General features: G+C 42.5%; 1 protein-coding gene across 1 annotated transcript; it reads left to right on the top strand.

Moving 5' to 3' along the window:
• The first annotated feature begins 6268 nt into the window (after positions 1-6268).
• Positions 6269-17961, top strand: CDO1 (cysteine dioxygenase type 1). The gene is made up of 5 exons (XM_027552633.1): positions 6269-6821; positions 9475-9552; positions 11106-11260; positions 16228-16397; positions 17236-17961. The coding sequence occupies exons 1-5, from the start codon at positions 6652-6654 to the stop codon at positions 17263-17265; spliced, it is 603 nt and encodes a 200-aa protein (XP_027408434.1). The 5' UTR covers positions 6269-6651; the 3' UTR covers positions 17266-17961.
• Positions 17962-18937: the final 976 nt, after the last annotated feature.

Below are 18937 nucleotides of genomic sequence, written 5' to 3'. Positions count from 1 at the left end.
CTCAGCATTGGAATAAAGCATAAGATCCCTGTTCTGGAACTTTATAGTTGGGAGGTAGATTGTCAGGTGTGAATTTAATTCTTGAAATTTTAAATTGATTTGTTTAAATAATAGTAAGATACTTGATACCAAATATTAGATTTACCTTTTTTTTTTTTTTTCCTTTTTGGTCATGCCACTCAGCTTGTGGGATCTAAGTTCCCTGACTAGGGATTGAAACTGGGCTCTCAGCAGTGAGAAGGCCAAGTCCTAACCACTGGCCTGCCAGAGAATTCCCTTTGCTTTCTTCTGTGATATTGATGAAGGAAAGATAAAACGGGTATGTGTATGAATATGATTAGAATCTTGAGTTAGAGGAATCCTTATAAATCAGCTCCCATGGTTCCCTATATGTTCTCTCATGAAGCAGATATACCTGAAACTCATTGGTTATTTACAGTGACACCCTATCCATTTGGAGCTGGATCTATTCTTTACAGAACTCTCTTTCCCTACTGCCTTCCTCCCTACCTCTTAAAACTGTCTCTTCCCAGTTGTACTAAGTACGAAGCATATCTTTTCCCCTTTCCCACCTCAATTCTCCCAAGTCCTCTAATTTAATCATGGCAAATCCATTCCTTCCAATTCTTTAACTAACTCCTCTCTAACAACCCACTTCCAGTCTGTCAGCACATCTTGGCAACTTTACCAAAAACACGTTTGGAATTCAGCCATTTTTCATCTCTTCTCTGACTCTAGCCAAGGCTACCATGATTTTCATGTGAAATATAATAGCCAGCTAATTGGCTTCCCTTTATCTTCTCTGTGGCCAAAATCCCCAAGTGGCTTCCTGTTTCTGAGTAAAAGTCCTAAGTGATCTAAAGTCCCCATTTCTACAGCTTGCCACCCACATCCGTGTTCATCTGTGTTATTCACACACTGGGCTTGCTTCCATCCCAAGGCTTTCTGCTTACCATTTCCTCCACCTGGGAACTTCCCTAAGACAACCACATTTCTCACTAACACATCCTTTAGTTCCTGCTCAATCATCACTTCATCAAGGAAGTGTTCCCCTGAGCTCCCGCTAAAATGACACCTCCTCACCACTTTCTATCTTCTTTCCCCTGCTTAATTTTTCTCCACCGTGTGTTGTATATAGTAACAATACCATGTGTCCATTTCTGTATGTATACTGTGTGTAGTATTAGTTGCTGTAGCTACCCCCATGAACACTAGAACATAAGTCTTCTGAGGGCAGTCTTAAGTTTTATAGTACATGCTTTTAAATATGTGTTGAATGGATAGATAGGTCAATATTGTAAGCCTCTAATAATTCTAGCTCCTTTCTCTGGATATCTACCACATGTCAATGTCTTTCTTAAATGGTCTTAAATCTATCTTAAGCATGATTATCATTGCCCTGGGCCATGCACAGTGCAGTAGAACTACCACCTTTGAATCTAGGTATTCTGCTTATGTTCATAGAGCCTGTATTGGCAGTCACCTGGGGTAGGGCGGGCATGAGGGATACTACCATTACAATGTGCAGTTCTTTGTGGAAGAATATACGCTTACTCCTTGGAAGGAAAGTTATGACCAACCTAAACAGCATATTCAAAAGCAGAGACATTACTTTGGCAACAAAGGTTCGTCTAGTCAAGGCTATGGTTTTTCCTGTGGTCGTGTATGGATGTGAGAGTTGGACTGTGAAGAAGGCTGAGCGCCGAAGAATTGATGCTTTTGAACTGGGGTGTTGGAGAAGACTCTTGAGAGTCCCTTGGCCTGCAAGGAGATCCAAGCAGTCCATTCTGAAGGAGATCAGCCCTGGGATTTCTTTGGAAGGAATGATGCTAAAGCTGAAACTCCAGTACTTCGGCCGCCTCATGTGAAGAGTTGACTCATTGGAAAAGACTGATGCTGGGAAGGATTGGGGGCAAGAGGAGAAGGGGACAACAGAGGATAAGATGGCTGGATGGCATCACTGACTTGATGGACGTGAGTCTGAGTGAACTCCGGGAATTGGTGATAGACAGGGAGGCCTGGCGTGCTGCGATTCATGGGGTCGCAAAGAGTCGGACACGACTGAGTGACTGATCTGATCTGATCTGATCTGATGGGTGTTCTTTGCAAGAAAATTAAAAGCCTGCCAAGAAACAAGTCTACTGCATTTGAATGTACAGCCACAAGGATCCTTAAAGAAAAAGCCAACAGTTGAATTACTCTAATCAGTTAACGGTATGTTTTTACTGAAGCCACCATTCATGTACACTCAAAGCACTGTGCTAGGCACAGAGGCGAGGATACAAAAATAACACGTAATTGAAGTGTATCCCAAAGGTTCTCATTGTCAAAATAATCCACATAAGTAACTACAGATACCTGCTACAGGGTGGTAAGTACCATAAGAAAGATACTGATTATTGCTCTAGTTGTTCAAGAGGAGACATGAGAAGAAAGCATTTGAGCTAAGACCTTAAGTAGGATTTGGACATATTAAAATGTCTTTCTAGTATCTAAGCAGAAGGAAAAGCTTAAGCAGAAGAATGGATTTGGTAACCACAAGACATACTAACTAATACAATCTGGCTGGAAAGTGAGAAAAGTAAAGGTGAAAGATGAAAAAGATATTGTAGAACCAGGACATGGAGCATTTTAAGTGCCAGACTGACAAACCTAGTGTGTAGAAAATAAAGAGTTACTGAAAGGTTCTGACCAGGAGACATCATCAGTCTGGAGTTTAAAGGATAGTTAGCGTGTATAATAAGGGGTCCACAGTGGGGAAGGCCAGCACAATAATTCACCCAAAATGATAGTAGAGGCTTGACCAAGTGGAGTAGCAATAGAAATAGGTGGGAAACCATAAAAGATATTCTGGGGATTTTAAAAGTTATCTATTGGTTGAAAAGGCTTGAGAATGAAGCAATGAGGTCAAACCAGTCAATCCTAAAGGAAATCAGTCCTGAATATTCATTGAAAGGACTGATGCTGAAGCCAAAACTCCAATACTTTGGCCACCTGACGCAGAGAACTGACTCACGGGAAAAGACCCTGATGCTGGGAAACAAAGTTGGACGCGACTGAACTGAATTGAGAATGAAGTTGGAAAGAGTAGGCAGTGGTGGATGAGGTTCTTGAACTTTGGTGGCCTCATTGTGGAAATAGAACCTCCAGGAAATGAAAACCATGTTTGAAAGGTGTTTTAAATATGGTATATTTCATTTGTGGTACTAAAAGTTGTTAGAGATTGCTCTCAGTGTGTGCGCTTAGAGAGATGTAGGAGACATCCACATAGAGGGGATCAATCGTGATTTTGGGGGGAGAGTTTAGAGAGGCAATGAGTATGAATGTGTGGATATAGCTATATTACATAGATCCTTGATTATAGATACATATAATATTTTATATATACATATGTATATACACACACACATATATATATATATGTGTGTGTGTGTGTGTGTATATATATATATATATATATATATATATATCCTTGAGGTCTCTGAATGTCAAGAGGAGCTAGAAAAAGAAATACTGTCTGAAAAATTTAGGGAAGTGTAATCCACTATGAAATGCAGGAAAGTTAAGCTCGTATCTGATTTTTGTTTTTCATTCCCAATATTTGTGAGTTAAAATGGCTGAAATGAGGTACTCAGTAATGAAGAGACAACAGGAAATTCAGTAATAGCCACAGGACTGGAAAAGGTCAATTTTCATTCCAATCCCAAAGAAAGGCAATGCCAAAGAATGTTCAAACTACCATACAATTGCACCCATTTCACATACTAGCAAGGTAATCCTCAAAATCCTTCAAGGTAGGTTTCAACAGTACGTGAACCAAGAACTTCCAGATGTACAAGCTGGATTTAGAAAAGTCAGAAGAACCAGAGGTCAAATTGCCAACATCCATTGGATCATAGGAAAAGCAAGGGAATAAAAAAAAAAAAAAATCTATTTCTGCTTCTTTGACTATGCTAAAGCTTTTGACTGTGTAGGTTACAACAAAATGTGGAAAATTCTTAAAGGAGATGGGAATACCAGACCACCTTACCTGTCTCCTGAGAAACCTGTATACAGGTCAAGAAGCAACAGAACTGGACATGGAACAATGGACTGGTTCAAAATTGGGAAAGGAGTATTTCAAGGCTGTATATTGTCACCCTGCTTATTTAACATATACAGAGTATATCATGTGAAAGGCTGGGCTGGATGAAGCATAAGCTGGAATCAAGATTGCTGGGAGAAATATCAACAACCTCAGATATGCGGATGATACCACTCTAATGGCAGAAAGTGAAGAGCAAGTAAAGAGCCTCTTGATGAGGGTGAAAGAGCGAAAAAGCTGACTTAAAACTAAACATGCAAAAACTAAGATTATGGCATCTGATCCCATCACTTCATGGCAAATAGAAAGGGGAAAAGTGGAAACAGTGACAGATTTTACTTTCTTGGGCTTCCAAATCACTGCAGACAATGACTGCTGCCATGAAATTAAAAGACACATGCTCCTTGGAAGAGACATCACTTTGCCAACAAAGGTCCGTTTAGTCAAAGCTATGTGTTTTCCAGTAGTTGTGTAAGGATGTGAGAGTTGGACCATAAAGAAGGCTGAGCGCCAAAGAATTGATGCTTTAGAATTGTGGTGGTAGAGAAGACTCTTGCGAGAGTCCCCTGGACTGCAAGGAGATCAAACCAGTCAATCCTAAAGGAAAGCAACCCTGAATATTCACTGGAAGGACTGATGCTGAAGCTGAAGCTCCAATACTTTGGCCACCTGATGCAAAGAACTGACTGATTGAAAAAGACCCTGATACTGGGAAAGATTGAGGGCAAGAGAAGGGGGCAACAGAGGATGAGATGATTGGATAGCATCATCAATTCAATGGACATGAGTTTGAGCAAACTCGGGAAGATAGTGAGGGACAGGGAAGCCTGGTTGCTGCATTTCATGGGCTTGCAAAGAGTAGGACTTGGTAACTGAACAACAATAGGAAACACGAGAATAAAAAATTTTGAGATGATCAAAAGGCTACAAGTTTTTAATACTTTGTCCTATAATTCTTTAACCACCTCTGCAACACACACCACAAAAGGTTGGCTTCTGGAGTACTAACGTATACAATATATACAGATATTCATACATATGTATATATGGCACCCCACTCCAGTACTCTTGCCTGGAAAATCCCATGGACAGAGGAGCCTGGTGGGCTGCAGTCCATGGGGTCGCTAAGAGTCAGACACAACTGAGCGACTTCACTTTCACTTTCCACTTTCATGCATTGGAGAAGGAAATGGCAACCCACTCCAGTATTCTTGCCTGGAGAATCCCAGGGACGGTGGAGCCTGGTGGGCTGCTATCTATGGGGTCGCACAGAGTCGGACACGACTGAAGCGACTTAGCAGCAGCAGCAGCAGCAGCATACATATAAATACCTTGGAGCAAAATCTAGGAAAAACAAACCAGTCTTCCAGAAGTCTAGACCTTAAATAAACCCCAATCTATCTATAGTGAGAAAGAAGGATTCTCTACTGGCATTTCTTCTGTCCTTCACTTTTATTTTCATTCATACCTAATTTGTGTTCATCTCAAAGCTTGCTGTGTGCTACGCACAACATAGAAATGCATTTTCTTGTGTGTATTACTGGTACAAACAAGTACCAGTAGTAGTATCCTTCAAGCACAAGCCTAAAATTGAGAGATTTAAGTAACTAGAATGCTTTAAATTTCTTTGACTTGAAACATCAGGTCTTTGCATTGAATACATTATTTTTAAGGAACTGTTTTATTTTAAAAATCAGAGGGATACCCGGCCTTCTTTTGTTTCACTAGGTTGTTCTAGACACAAGCCTCCCTTGTCAAACTGTAATTTAAAGTACAACACATTCAGATTTTTTTAAAGAAGATTTTGATTTATTTTCACCTAGCCTTGGAGCACATTATCGATGGTTTTAATCGGCAGAACAGTAGCTCTCCAGCCTTAGGTGTGCAATCCCTCCTCAACCTTTGCGAACTGTTCAGAATCCCTCGGCTCCATTTGGAAGAAAACCCCCTTTCTTTCCCGTTTCTTCCTCCCCGTCGTCCTCCCCTTCTCCAGACCCCTTCTGTCGACGTCCTAGCATTGTGAACCGAGGCTGCAGAGCGGAGCCTCAGGGAGCTGGGCGGGGGAGAAGGGTATGGATGGGCTGCCAAAAGGCGCCCTGCTCCGGGGGGGAGAGACTGCGCGAATCCCACCCCAAGCGCTGGGACCGGCGAGGACAGCGTTCCGCCAGGACGAGGCTGCCGAGGGAGCCGGGGTCGTTTGCATGGGCCTTACCCGCACACGTTCTCGCCGCTCTAAGCACCCTTCTCAGGTAGCTTCCCGCTTCTCCCCACACCCCGAGAGACGTTGGTACATTCCCGCCGACTCCGAGAGCTTTAAAAGGGCCCTGGGAGGCTGAACCTACAAGGTTTGGTCCCGATTTGTGTGCGCAGCGCGTACCCAGACCCGCCAGGGCGGGTATCTTGGCACGGGCTTCTTTACGCCGTGGCCCTCGTGCATTCGGGGGCTTTGTGTCGCGTGTAACTGTCTAGCCGGCGCCTAGGAACTCTCGCCTCCGGCTCCTCGGCTCGCTCAGTTCCTCCTCCATCGCAGCCCAGCAGCGAGACGCGTGCCGCCAGTTACTCGGGGGATGGAGCGGACCGAGGTGCTAAAGCCCCGCACCCTGGCCGATCTGATCCGCGTCCTGCACCAGCTCTTCGCCGGCGAGGAGATCAACGTGGAGGAAGTGCAGGCCGTCATGGAAGCCTATGAGAGCAACCCCGCCGAGTGGGCAGTGTACGCCAAGTTCGACCAGTACAGGTGAGCGCGCTCTCGCCCGGCTCTCCGAGGCTCCGCGGCGCCGGCCTCCCGGCCCAACGGCGGACAGCACGGGAGGAGGGGGGTTCCACCGCCGGAGAGCGCAGGCGGCCGGGCTCCCGCCGCGCCCACCCTCGCTGTGCTCCCAGCCGGCTCCCGCACCCCAGCGCCGCGCCACCATGCCCGCGAGCCCTGGGGCTGCGCTCGGCGCTTTGGGCCGAAGCTGGGTCCCACTGGCCCGAGACTGCGACAGGCTCCCGGGGGGGCGACAGGGACCGCGCGGCTGCAAGTTTTCTGTTCTCTTCTCGTTGATAAACCCCTCGGCTTCCGAACAGCCAGTCCTCCCAACCCTGGCGTCCAAAGCAGCAGCCCTCCGCCCGCCCCCCACCCCGCTCTGGAGCCTTCGCTCGCCTAGTCCGCGGAGGAGATGCGGGAAGCCCGTGGGGGCTGGACGCCCTCAGGCTCGGACTGGCTGGACTAACCCGGGGCGCTCCTAGAAGGTCCAACAGCGGCCCGGAGAAAGGGGTGACTGTGGCAGACACAATTAAGCGACAGGAATTCTCGCACTTCTCCCTCGGTCGCCTGCAACCAGGCGTCCGCCGGCAAGCGTTTTTGCTAATATAAAATAACGACCTGGGGGTGTCAGCTGCTGTTTTTCAGTCTATGCTGATCCTTCTCTCAAAGCAATTTGTCTCCCCCGACTGCGGGTTTATTTAAACCCACTGTTTGGTTCTCAAATGAGTGCTTCTCTTTCATCCCCCAAGCAATATACTGTTTCTTATCCTTTAGATCTGAGAGTCTGGAATGTAAATTGAAGACCCCTCGCTCCTCAGCTGTGCTAGAGTGAGATGAACGGGGTGGGTGCTCATTGCAGCCCTGGCTCGGAGATTGAGTAAAATTGAAACGTGAAGCACTACAAATCCTCTGGGGAGAGAAGTAAAATTTAATCACCCGGAAGAGTGAGGATTGCTTTTTCCGAAGGGTAGCCAGCGCTCCGGTCATAATGGTTGGTAGTGTTGAGGGTAGGGAGGGCTCTGGTACTCTTCCCATGACTTGACACGTGAGCTAACAGGAGCTACCTCACAACGGTTCTGTGACATAGTTGCGGTTCTTATCCCTATTTTACAGGGGAGGAGGAGTAGGTAATGAGAGGGTTGGATTACCTGCATAAGAACTAATGTCCAGGATTCAAATTAGCATTCTTGTTCCCGAGCCTACACTAAACCACTACTAAACTTCCTATGAACATAACGTGCCATCATAGCTTTCTTCTACCTAGATTTTTTATTGACCAAATGAAATCAATTAACCAGGGTAGCTTGTAAGAGCTTTTAATCTGTAGAACAAGGGCATTTCCAAGGCCTTGAATTTACCTTGATAGACAAGCTCGAAACCACTTGATACCTTTGGATTGACCTATTCCACGGGTTTCTGAAGCACCCCTCAGTAAGATAATGGGTGCAGTCCTGCAGTTGGAGGAGGGAGGGAGATGGGAGAACAGAAATCAACGCCATCATATTTTGTGCATGTATCAAGTGTCCCAGTACAGGGAAGGAGTCTGATCTCTGGCCTTGGGAAGGCCAGTGTAGAAGAAACAACACCGAGTTAAGTGCCAGGCAGTAAATTCTCCTGAAGAAGCCCCAGCAAGAGGAGGACCCTAGGACTGATGGAAGAATAGGACCCCTAGTACAGAAACCGTTTCCCAGGGTCGCGGGCGATGTGCACGGCCCCTCGCAGATCATAAAGGGCTGCGAAGTGAGGATAACTGTCCTCTAATCCACTAATCAATCTCAGAGATCCTGCTCTGCCAGCACCTGGCCTCCAGCCGAGGGGAGGAGGGGGGTGTGTGGGGCGCAGTGAGCAGATGACCGTGTGAACAAACAAAATGCGATAGAGTCCTTTCCTTAAAAATGAGTTTAAATAAATGTCTTAATTACCTAACTTTGTTAATTAGATGGCGTCAAGAGAACCCACTAGACCAACAGAAACTTTAAAGTTGATTTTTTGAGGTGGGGTGGTGTGGGTGGGCTTGTTTTGGTTTGAGATTTTTGGAGGCCAATTGCTAATTTCTCTTCACTGTAAAAGGTTTAGGGTATTATTTTACTTCACAAGTATAGAGACTTTTGTCCTGGTACTTAGGTCCCTCTGTGGAGGATTTTTCATTATGATGCTTTTGAATGTGGATGTCGTTTGTGTCTTGGCTGTAGTAAAACTAAGGAGAGTTCCAGAACAGCTATTTAATAAAACCTTGTTTCTCAAATTCTGGTGTAGCTACAGGGAGGAGAAAAAAAGATAATAGCATTCTTGCTTAGAGCAGTAATGTACTTTGAAAATGCTTTCTGTGAGAAACTTCTTTTATCAGTTTGAGGCTGTCACATGAAAAATCAAGGAATTTGATTTTTTTTTGTTACCTTTTTCATTGCACTGATTGAAACTGAGCAACTGTGAACAGTGATTCAAAATACAAAAATGTCTAAAATGAACCATAGAAAAATATTTGTTTTCATTTGTGCTCAATGTCTAACTAGACAACCACATTTAAAGTTGCTGAGAGGTTAAAAACATTAGCATTTGTAAATTAATGATACTGTATGACATTTTTCTCCCAGTGCTTGTCTCATCAAACAAATTCAAACTTCTGATATGTTCTTTTTAGGTATACTCGAAATCTTGTGGATCAAGGAAATGGAAAGTTTAATCTCATGATTCTATGCTGGGGTGAAGGACATGGCAGGTAAGACAGCTGCTCGTTTGGGTATTTATTACAGTGTTTGGTCCAGCATATGAAAAGCGCCGTGCGGAGTGGCCACGTGTCTGTGAGCACTAATGCATCCCAAATTGCTCACAGTGCTCCCTGACCCCAGCAAAACTCCTCATGGGAATTAGCATGAGCGGTTTAGCATACACCATGTATGAGAGACCTGCGCCTCAAATGAATGGTAAATCAAAGGAGGTGGTGGGAAGTAACCAGCTTAATTTAACCTCTGTGTTCTCTGGAGTTAAACTTTCTATGGAATTATGCTAAAACTTGACCTTTGTGGTGCTTTGAAGTGTGTAAACAATTGTCGGGCCAAAGACCAAAGCATCCAGATGTGAAACTAGAAAAGCAATGTGGAAAATTTCTTTCTACTTCAAGCTGATTGTTTCTTTTCTTTCTATGTAGATAAGGTAACTTAGACTAATACCAATTCTTGGTTCTGTAATTTTTCCTCATGTATTTCCTCATTTTTCCGCTTATGTATTTGCAAGTCTTACTACCAGTCAAGTATGATTACCTCTTTAAGCAGGTCCTCCTCAGTCTTTTGAAAATGGTAAAACAAACAATAATCCAGACCCATTTTTGGTACAAAAAAGAAAACATGAATTTATAAGATTTTGGAAACTTAGGTTTATACAGTGCATTTACTAATCTATCTAGAGTGAAGTTGTTTTCATCCTCTCAAAATTTTTTGAAAGCAGATTATATGTTTAGGAGTAGGATGACGCTCTGTGACTTAGGAAGCAAGTTCTTATGGTACATTTATGGGTTAACAGAATTCAACATACGAAATAAATGCTGTAGTGTATACAAATTCATACCTTTTAATCAACCCTATAGCTAATACTACTTAATAAACTTAAATACTCTTTACAGGAATAAACTCTTTCCCCAAATCCAATTTGCTTTTTTATTCTCTCATCAATATTGGGAAGCAATCACAGGTAGGATACTCTAAGTCTATAAAATGGTAACATTTTATATACTTTACAGTGTAGTTTTCAGTGGGTAGCACACACGTTCATACTTTTGTCCTCCAGAGGAAAGAGAGAAAAGCCTGAGGAGGAAAACACTGTCACATGACCTTCAGCCTTCTCAATATGATGCCGTTATTACAGTTATTATCGTTATTATCCTTTATACAATTACTCTAATGTAGTTTTTAAATCAAGTTCTAACCCAGCTTAATTGAGTTATTAAAAGCTGTATCTTGGAAAAGATAAATGGTTACTGGTTTTGTGTTTGTTATCAAAGTAGTTTTACCACAGGGTTTTAAAAAGTGAACTATTCTTCAGTAGGGTTATGGATCAAAACTATACCTCTTATATGCATCAGCATGGAAAATATAGTGTTGTATTACTTTGCCCTGAACAATGTTGAATTATAAACTGATGACATTTAAAAATCCAGCTGAAGTGGATATTGGCCTGGGAGATGCCCTACTGACAGTTACAGCTGTAAGCTCTGGACAGACTGTTATAGGTCTGAGTTCATCTACTGAGTTCCATTGTTGTTTTGTGTAAATATAGCAGTATCCATGATCACACCGACTCCCACTGCTTTCTGAAGATGCTGCAGGGAAATCTAAAGGAGACATTGTTTGCCTGGCCTGACAAGAAATCCAATGAGATGATCAAGAAGTCTGAAAGAATCTTGAGGGAAAACCAGTGTGCCTACATCAATGGTAACATCCAATACATTTTTCTAACAAGTGGGGAAAACCTTGCACACCCATCTGAAATATTGCTGTCTTACATTTGTGCAGTAGAGCATGGATCCTGGAGGCATGATCTCATCTGCTTAGGAAGTAACCTAAAAGTGGGTTTTGCTTTCTTTTCTTAAAGCTTTGCATGTGGATGCTTGCCAAGAGTTGGACACGACTGAGTAACTAAACCATCCCCATGTGTGGATGGGAATCACTTATTAAAAACATATGCATGCAGGCTAGCATCCATTGAAGAGTCATTTACCTACCAAGTCTTAGGACAGTTAGAATCAAATAGGAATTTACATAAGGAGAGTCTTTTAATAAAGGTGAGAGGCCAAGTTGGAAGTATTCTTTGGTTAGAAAATGGAAAGAAATGTTCTGGAAGTGATTAAGAATGCTAGCTAGTCCCTGTTTTCCTAAAGTGCATACAACTTACTTCCAAAGAGTATTCTCAGGAGAAACTTTATGAAGCACATTATTTAGCAATGATTTCTAGATCTCTGACAATTCATTCTTTCTCCTGAATGTAATATGGGAGAGCTGAATGCTCTTCAGTAGAGGCAATGATTAACATCTGTGTTCCTAAAGGGCTTAGTAACTGCAAAAAGCTCCTCAAAGCTTCTGTGAGATAACTTTTTTATTCCCATTTACAGATGAAATTGCCAACACATAGGAAGATTAAGGTCACTCAGGATTTTAACCCAAAGAATTTGATGCCAAAGCCCACACTCTTAGTTGGGATGCTATCCCACTTATCTAAAATAAAGTATTACAGAGGTTTTTCTGGAAAAGCAGGTTCTTTCTTCTTAAATCTTCAAGTTAAGTATTGGCCTTGGTACGTAGCTTAATTTTGTCCATTAGTTTAAGAATGCAAGTCACTTACAAAGGTCAGATTGTGTAGGAACTTTTCCCCCATTCACATAACACGAGGGGGTTAGTTCCTCAAGTGGCAGGAAACTCTTATTTGAGGTGGACTTCCTGAGTGGCACTAAAGAAACTGCCTGCCAATGCAGGAGACATAAGAGATGTGGGTTCAATCCCTGGGTCAAGAACATCCCTTGGAGGAGTGTGTGGCAACCCTCTCCAGTATTCTTTCCTGGAGAATCACATGGACAGAGGAGCCTGGCGGGCTACAGTCCATAGGGTCGCACAGAGTCAGACACGACTGAAGTGATTTAGCACACACATAAATAGCATGCACACGAGACTCCCAAGAACAAGATCACCAGTACTCTTCACAATAAAGCCAAAGCCTTTCAGAATAATTACTTTCCGCTAGAATCACAGTCATTATGAAGCTACATTAGATCTTGGAGAACACTTAAGAATTTTTTCAAGGGTCTTCAATGCAAGAGACTGTGGGAATTGGTGTGCAAGCGGTCCTGTCTAAAGGGACAACATGACTACAGCTCCAGTGAGATCATCCTGGCTTTTTTCCATAGAAGTGGGACATTCTGATTTTTTTTTTTTTTTTTGCTGCATCTCATGGCATGCTGGACTTCCCTGACCAGGGATTGAACCCATGTCCTGTGTACTGGAAGCTCACCATCTTCACCAGTGGACCATCAGAGAGGTCCTGGGAAATTCTGATTTTTATGGGAAATTTTGCTAACCAGCAAAATACTGGATAAGATAAGCTAAATATTTCTGTAGACGTATTACTCAAAAGCCACAAACTTTTAACCTTTGATTTTTACATGCAGGAGGAATGCTAGATATGGATAGTGATCAGAGGAAAGATGTTTCAAGTACAGGAAAGAGCATGAGAGAAGGCACAACCATTGCAAAGAATGAAAACTATGTGGGGATGGTCTAGCTGGAAGGGAAGAATAGACTTGGATAGGAGGGGGAGAAGAGTAAAGCAAGATCAGGGCCTTAGCCTCCAAGACAAGCTTCGAGTAAGAGCTTTCTTTGGTCAGCAGAAGTTTACTGGGAATGTCTTGATCAAGCAGTATGCATCACAGGGTGAAGAAGAGGGAAAATGGGGCAAGGAAATCAAGTTACCTGTCTTAATAGGCAGAAGGTAGACATTGCCTCGAACAAGCTGGCATCCATAAGTATCACCAAGAACGGTCCAGTATTAGTGTGACAGAGGGTATATCATTGGCAAAAAGGGAAGGAGGGAAAGACTAATAATAATAATATTGCTGGAATCACATCAGGGATCAGACATGAGCATCTGGGGCTTCTAAAGAATGGGTGAGCTGTTTTTGTGGGATCTTTGCTTGCACTGGGTGGTCTATGCACTTGCAATTGGAGGGGAAAGGCAGTCAGTTCTTCAGAATGTTTAACTTTTGTTCAAAATTAAGCCAGTGTTTTATAAAAGCTTAGGCTATAAAATGGAAGGGTTTGCGTATCTGAGAACTAGGCCCCATTTTTTTAAATGAGGATGACAGAAGATCCTGGAAGTTCTGAGTTGTTCAAAGGTAGTCAGTCTAACTGGGAGTAGAACCAAAATCTTGTTTCTGGGCTACGTTGTTCTTTGTCATGCAAGCTCCTGGAGCTAGATGCTAAAGCGTAAGGCCAAATTAAGTGCCCTAAGGAGAAGATGGTAAAGCGTCTGTCTACAATGTGAGAGACCTGGGTTCGATCCCCTGGGTTGGGAAGATTCCCTGGAGAAGGAAATGGCAACCCACTCCAGTACTCTTGCCTTGAAAATCCCATGGATGGAGGAGCTTGGTGCAGGCTACTATCCGTGGGGCCACAAAGAGTCGGGCATGACTGAGCAACTTCACTTTCAAGGAGAAGAGGGTGGCGGAGGATGAGATGGTCGGATAGCGTCACCAACTCAATGGACATGAACTTGAGCAAACTCCAGGAGACAGGGGACAGAGAAGCCTGGTGTGCTGTAGTTCGTGGGGTCACAAAGACTCGGACATGACTTAGCAACTGAACAACAACTAACTCACTAACACACTGAACTCCTTCCTTGATTCACCTTCCAACTGTCTCTCTACTATATGAATTTCTTTATCCACATAGTTATACAAATACTTTGTTTTGTTTATTTCCGTCTTCTTGAAGACACCTCCCCCAGGCCTTTTGACTTCCTTCAGTGTGGACTGGTTGGCCAGGGCTCCCCCTGGGTCCCCTCACACCACCCAGGCTTTCCCTTTCCTCTCTCTGGGCGCCTATCCCCTCGTTTCCTGAGCTCATGTCTGCTTTCTCTTGGGTTCATATGCTTGTTTTGGTAGCACATGTCTTCCGACGGCCCTGTGAGAAAGGGTACATGGAAGATAAATTTTTGAGACCTCTTATATCTAAAAATCTCTGTCCAACCCTTATGAAATCATGACCTGGCAGCTGCTTTTTCTCAGAACTATAAAGGTAATCCCTTGTCTTCTAGTTTCCATTCTTCTCGTTGAAAGCCTGGTTCCTTTCTCTATGAATCCTATTTTTTCTTTCTAGGAACTCTTGAGGCCTTCTCTCTGGGTGTCTTTTGATGCACTTTGTTTCATGACACTCATTGTGCTGGGAGCTCAGGAGGTCCTTATGCTCTAGGAATTCGTGTTCTTCAAAATAATATTCTCAAGTTGTTTCTTTGATTTTGCTGTTGTTGTGTTTCTGTTTCTGAAACTACTATGGATCAGATATTAAAGCTTCTGAACTAGTCCTCTGGCGTTTTGGGTTTTTTTTTGATCTTCCCTATGTTCTGTCTTTGGCCCTTTGTTCCTTGAGTCTTACAGGTTTTTCTTCTAGTGCTTCTATTCATATTTTTATTTCTTCTCTTTATATCTGTGAAAGCTCTTTTTTACTCTCTAGCCCTTTTTATGGTATCCTCCTCTTATCTCTGTCTCTCTCTGGCTGCACCAGGTGGCTTACAGGATCTTCGTTCCCTGACCAGGCGTTGAACTCAGCTCATCACAGTGAAAGCGCTGAGTCCTAACCCTGGACCACCAGGGAACTCCCTTTCTCTTATTTCTATGAGGGTACTGATGTTTTTGGTTTTGTTTTTTAAGCCTTCTCATGAGTCATGTCTGTTTTATGTTGCCTTTTTCTCAGGTTGCTCTTGCCTCTATTATACTAGCAGCTCTGCTCACGTGTCTGGTGGCCTTGACTGGGTGCTAGCATTTAAAAACCAGGGACACAAAAGTTAATTGGAAGCTTTCACACATGGATGGTGTTTGTCAGCTGGACTTCATTCTAGATCATCTAGTAAAGCTTTTCCTTGAGGAACAACCAAGGGCCATATCTTCAGGACTTTTTTCTTGAGCTGATCAGATTCTCAGAGAAACAACTTCCCAATTCTTATGTGGAGAAGAAATTCCCATTTGGCAGCATTTTGGCAATTTTGTGATGAAGAAAGTGGGGATCTTACCACTCAATGTGTAAATGTTCACTTTAGTCACCAGTTTTTCACTGAGTATCCACCAGTCCTGAGTTCATCTGCTGTACTCTTTCTAGAGAATAAGTAGATCTCAGACTTCTACCAGGGTTAGAGGGGAGGTGAGGGAAACAAGATGAAAAGCATTTGAGGCTAAACTTAAGACAGACTTCAACTACTGCTTATGTTTGAAGCCCGTCTTTACCTTCATTTCAGGAAGTGTCTGTGCTGCCAGTTTCAGGATATAAATCAGGTTATTTCTTGGTCATGTCCAGGCGTAACTGAGGATTTAGCTTTCTCTCCTCTGCAAAGCCATCCGTCTACTTCTGTACTTTCAATTTTTTTAAGAGTTTTTTTTTTTTACTTTACTAAAGAAGTTTTTTTCTTTTCCTTTTATCTTTATATGTTGATGCCTTTTTAATTCTTCTACTTCAAGAAAGAGTGTCTTCAGGAAAAAGCAGAGTGTCATTTACTCTTTAACTGGAACTTCAGTTATAACTAATTTTTAATAATTCCATATGTATTGGTTGATTTAAGATCTTGGGTGATTGGCAAAACTTTTACCTAAGTCTATCATCTAAGCCCCTTCCTCTCTCCATCCCTCTTGGATATTGTTTAGATTCCATTGGCTTACATCGAGTAGAGAATATTAGCCATACAGAGCCTGCCGTGAGCCTTCACTTGTATAGTCCGCCTTTTGACACATGCCACGCCTTTGATCAAAGAACAGGACATAAAAACAAAGTCATCATGACATTCCATAGCAAATTTGGAATCAAGACTCCATTTGTAAGTATAATTTCTCTCTCCTATGTTTAAATGCTTTGTAGGTTGACAGCATTACATGGATACATTGCTTTTTTTGTTCTAGATATTATTTGAATATCTTAAGTATTCTTAAGTTGAAGTATGAGATGAGCCTTAACTTGGGGAAAAGGCCCACTATATATTCTCTTATTTTCTTTAATTTCAGAGACTATACTTCCATTTATTAAAAAGACAAAGCTTAAATTAGATGAAAGAATTGATTATTGAAAGATTTCAAAATTTAGTAATAACTAAAGAAAATATCATAATTAGGGAAATAAGAGTGAGAACTATATTGATAAATCTGTCACTGCCATGACTTAATGTTCATGGTCTGATCTGCTGAGACAGCATAAATAACTTGCATAGTTAACCTTTGCACAGTTGAGACCCTGTTCTGGTAACGTGAATAAGGAAACTTGCCTGTTCTGGTTCCCAAGTCGCTTTGTCTCTGAGTATGATGGCAACCCACAGTGACACGTTATGGCAGTCTCCCACCTCTGAAGCCAATGGGCCACGTAGGCGAGTGGTCTTCAGTTAGTCGTGGGAATGCCCAGAAATGCACAGTGCATGAAAAGACTGAATATCCTTATCCATCTTACGAAAGTACAGCCTTTGCGAGAAGCCAGGGCAGAATTTTCTCAGCTGATTGCCCTGCTTTATTTCCTGCATTCCGATCCCCAGGAGATAGATAACTCTTATCACAGGAACAAAACAGCAGAAGCCCCACTGCCGTATACTGAATTTTCAAACGCTGCTAGAGAAGCAGAAACGTCTCCTGTAAAGGTCTTACCCTGCTTTCTTTCTTTCTTTCTTGCAGACAACTTCAGGATCCCTGGAGAACAACTAAGGGGCACCAGGCCCTCTGAGGTTTTACTTTAAGGTCCAGCGAATTCCGCCTTGGACAGGAAGATCTGCTACCACTTGCCTGTCCAGTAATACACTTTACAAGGCCAATATGAGATCTACCATAAGGCAGATGCTAGTTATAAGGCATTAAGTAAGCAAATAGTGCCCCGAGCTACTAGAGAAGAAAAATCCCACTAAAGATGAAAAGGCTTATGATTTTCAAGGTCAAATCAAGCAGGTTTTACCTGTTAAACCCATCAGAACCATACTAGGAATGTCAATGATAGTTTTTATAGTTTTTGGAAACACTTTGGTCTCTGGATTGTAATTAGCAATAAATAAAAGCAAGATATCAAACCACCCGCCTTGTTACTTGGAAGGCTAAATGTAGATGTCTTCAATATACTTTATATGTTCTTAATACTTGAGGAGAACTTTTTGAATCTGTGCATTTTATTTTTCCAATCTTATTTTACAAATTCATATTCTATAAATAATAGAGTAGTAGATAGATAAACTTAAGGCACTTTGCCATTTGGTAATTAAATGAAGGGCAGAAGATTTCAAAAAGTACGTGTACCCAAACCCACAACAAACTAAAACTATGAACTCAATTTCTAATGTATCCGGTGGTCAGAGACTCTGTACTGCTGCCAGAATTGCCAAATAATTTTAATAAAGTTGGGTTTGAACATAATTCAAAGTTGTCTTTCTCTTTAGCTTGATCAGATTTTCATATAATTCATGACTTCTTAGATTTAGGTAGACTACCAAAAACGCTGCAGAAGATGCTTTTACGACACAAGAATATAAGAAGACCGAAAACCGCATTCAAGAGGAACTTACCTTTGGGGGTTTTTATATGTGTTCACCAACTGGCCAGAGATAGCAACCCAAGGGTCTCTGGCCCTAGGGCAGTTCATAGACATGATCCGTTTTGCCTGAAAATTGTCTGTGGGGTCTGTATGTGTTTATATATGAATTGGATTTCAACAGTTAAAAACTGGGGGTTTCGCGGAAGGAGGAATGGACTTTGAAGTATCTGGCAAGACTGGACCTGCACTGCCTTTTCACTGACAGCAGTTAGCCGGCTGGGCTCTGCCCCTTGGGTGGGGCCACCTCCCGGATCTGTGGCAGTCCCCATTTTGCCTGTGCCTTTGTGTGTGTTTCCTGCAAAGCCCACTCATGCCTTTGAGTTTGCTGCGCCCACTTTAGGCAATTTTCTTAGGAATAGCTGTCATATCTTGGGTTTTGTTATCTTGTAACTGAATTAGAAAGTAAACTCCTTTGAAGATACTTCTGGTTAGGCCATTGATTGTGGAGTCTCATAGAATTATTTACATCTTTATACCTTTGCTTCCTCTCACTTTTGAGAAGGATATCAATGTTTACTGAGTTTCTAGTTGGTGCTAGTGGTAAAGAATTCGCCTGCCAATACAAGGGTTACTGGTTCGATCCCTGGGTTGGGAAGACTCACTGGAGGAGGAAATGATACCCCACTGCAGTATTCTTGCCTGAAAATACCATGGGCAGAGGAGCCTGGTGGGCTGCAGTCCATGGGGCCACAGAGTCAGATGAGACTGAACATTTAAAACATACTTGGCATTATTATAAGTTGTTAAGATGTATGTACTAACAAACTAAATTCCAGAACCTTCCTTATGAATTAGATA

The sequence above is a fragment of the Bos indicus x Bos taurus genome, chromosome 10 (genome assembly GCF_003369695.1).
Source record: "Bos indicus x Bos taurus breed Angus x Brahman F1 hybrid chromosome 10, Bos_hybrid_MaternalHap_v2.0, whole genome shotgun sequence".
In the NCBI taxonomy this organism is placed as follows: Eukaryota; Metazoa; Chordata; class Mammalia; order Artiodactyla; family Bovidae; genus Bos; species Bos indicus x Bos taurus.
The sequence above is the reverse complement of the archived record's forward strand: the minus strand, read 5'-3'. Positions and strand labels throughout refer to the sequence as shown.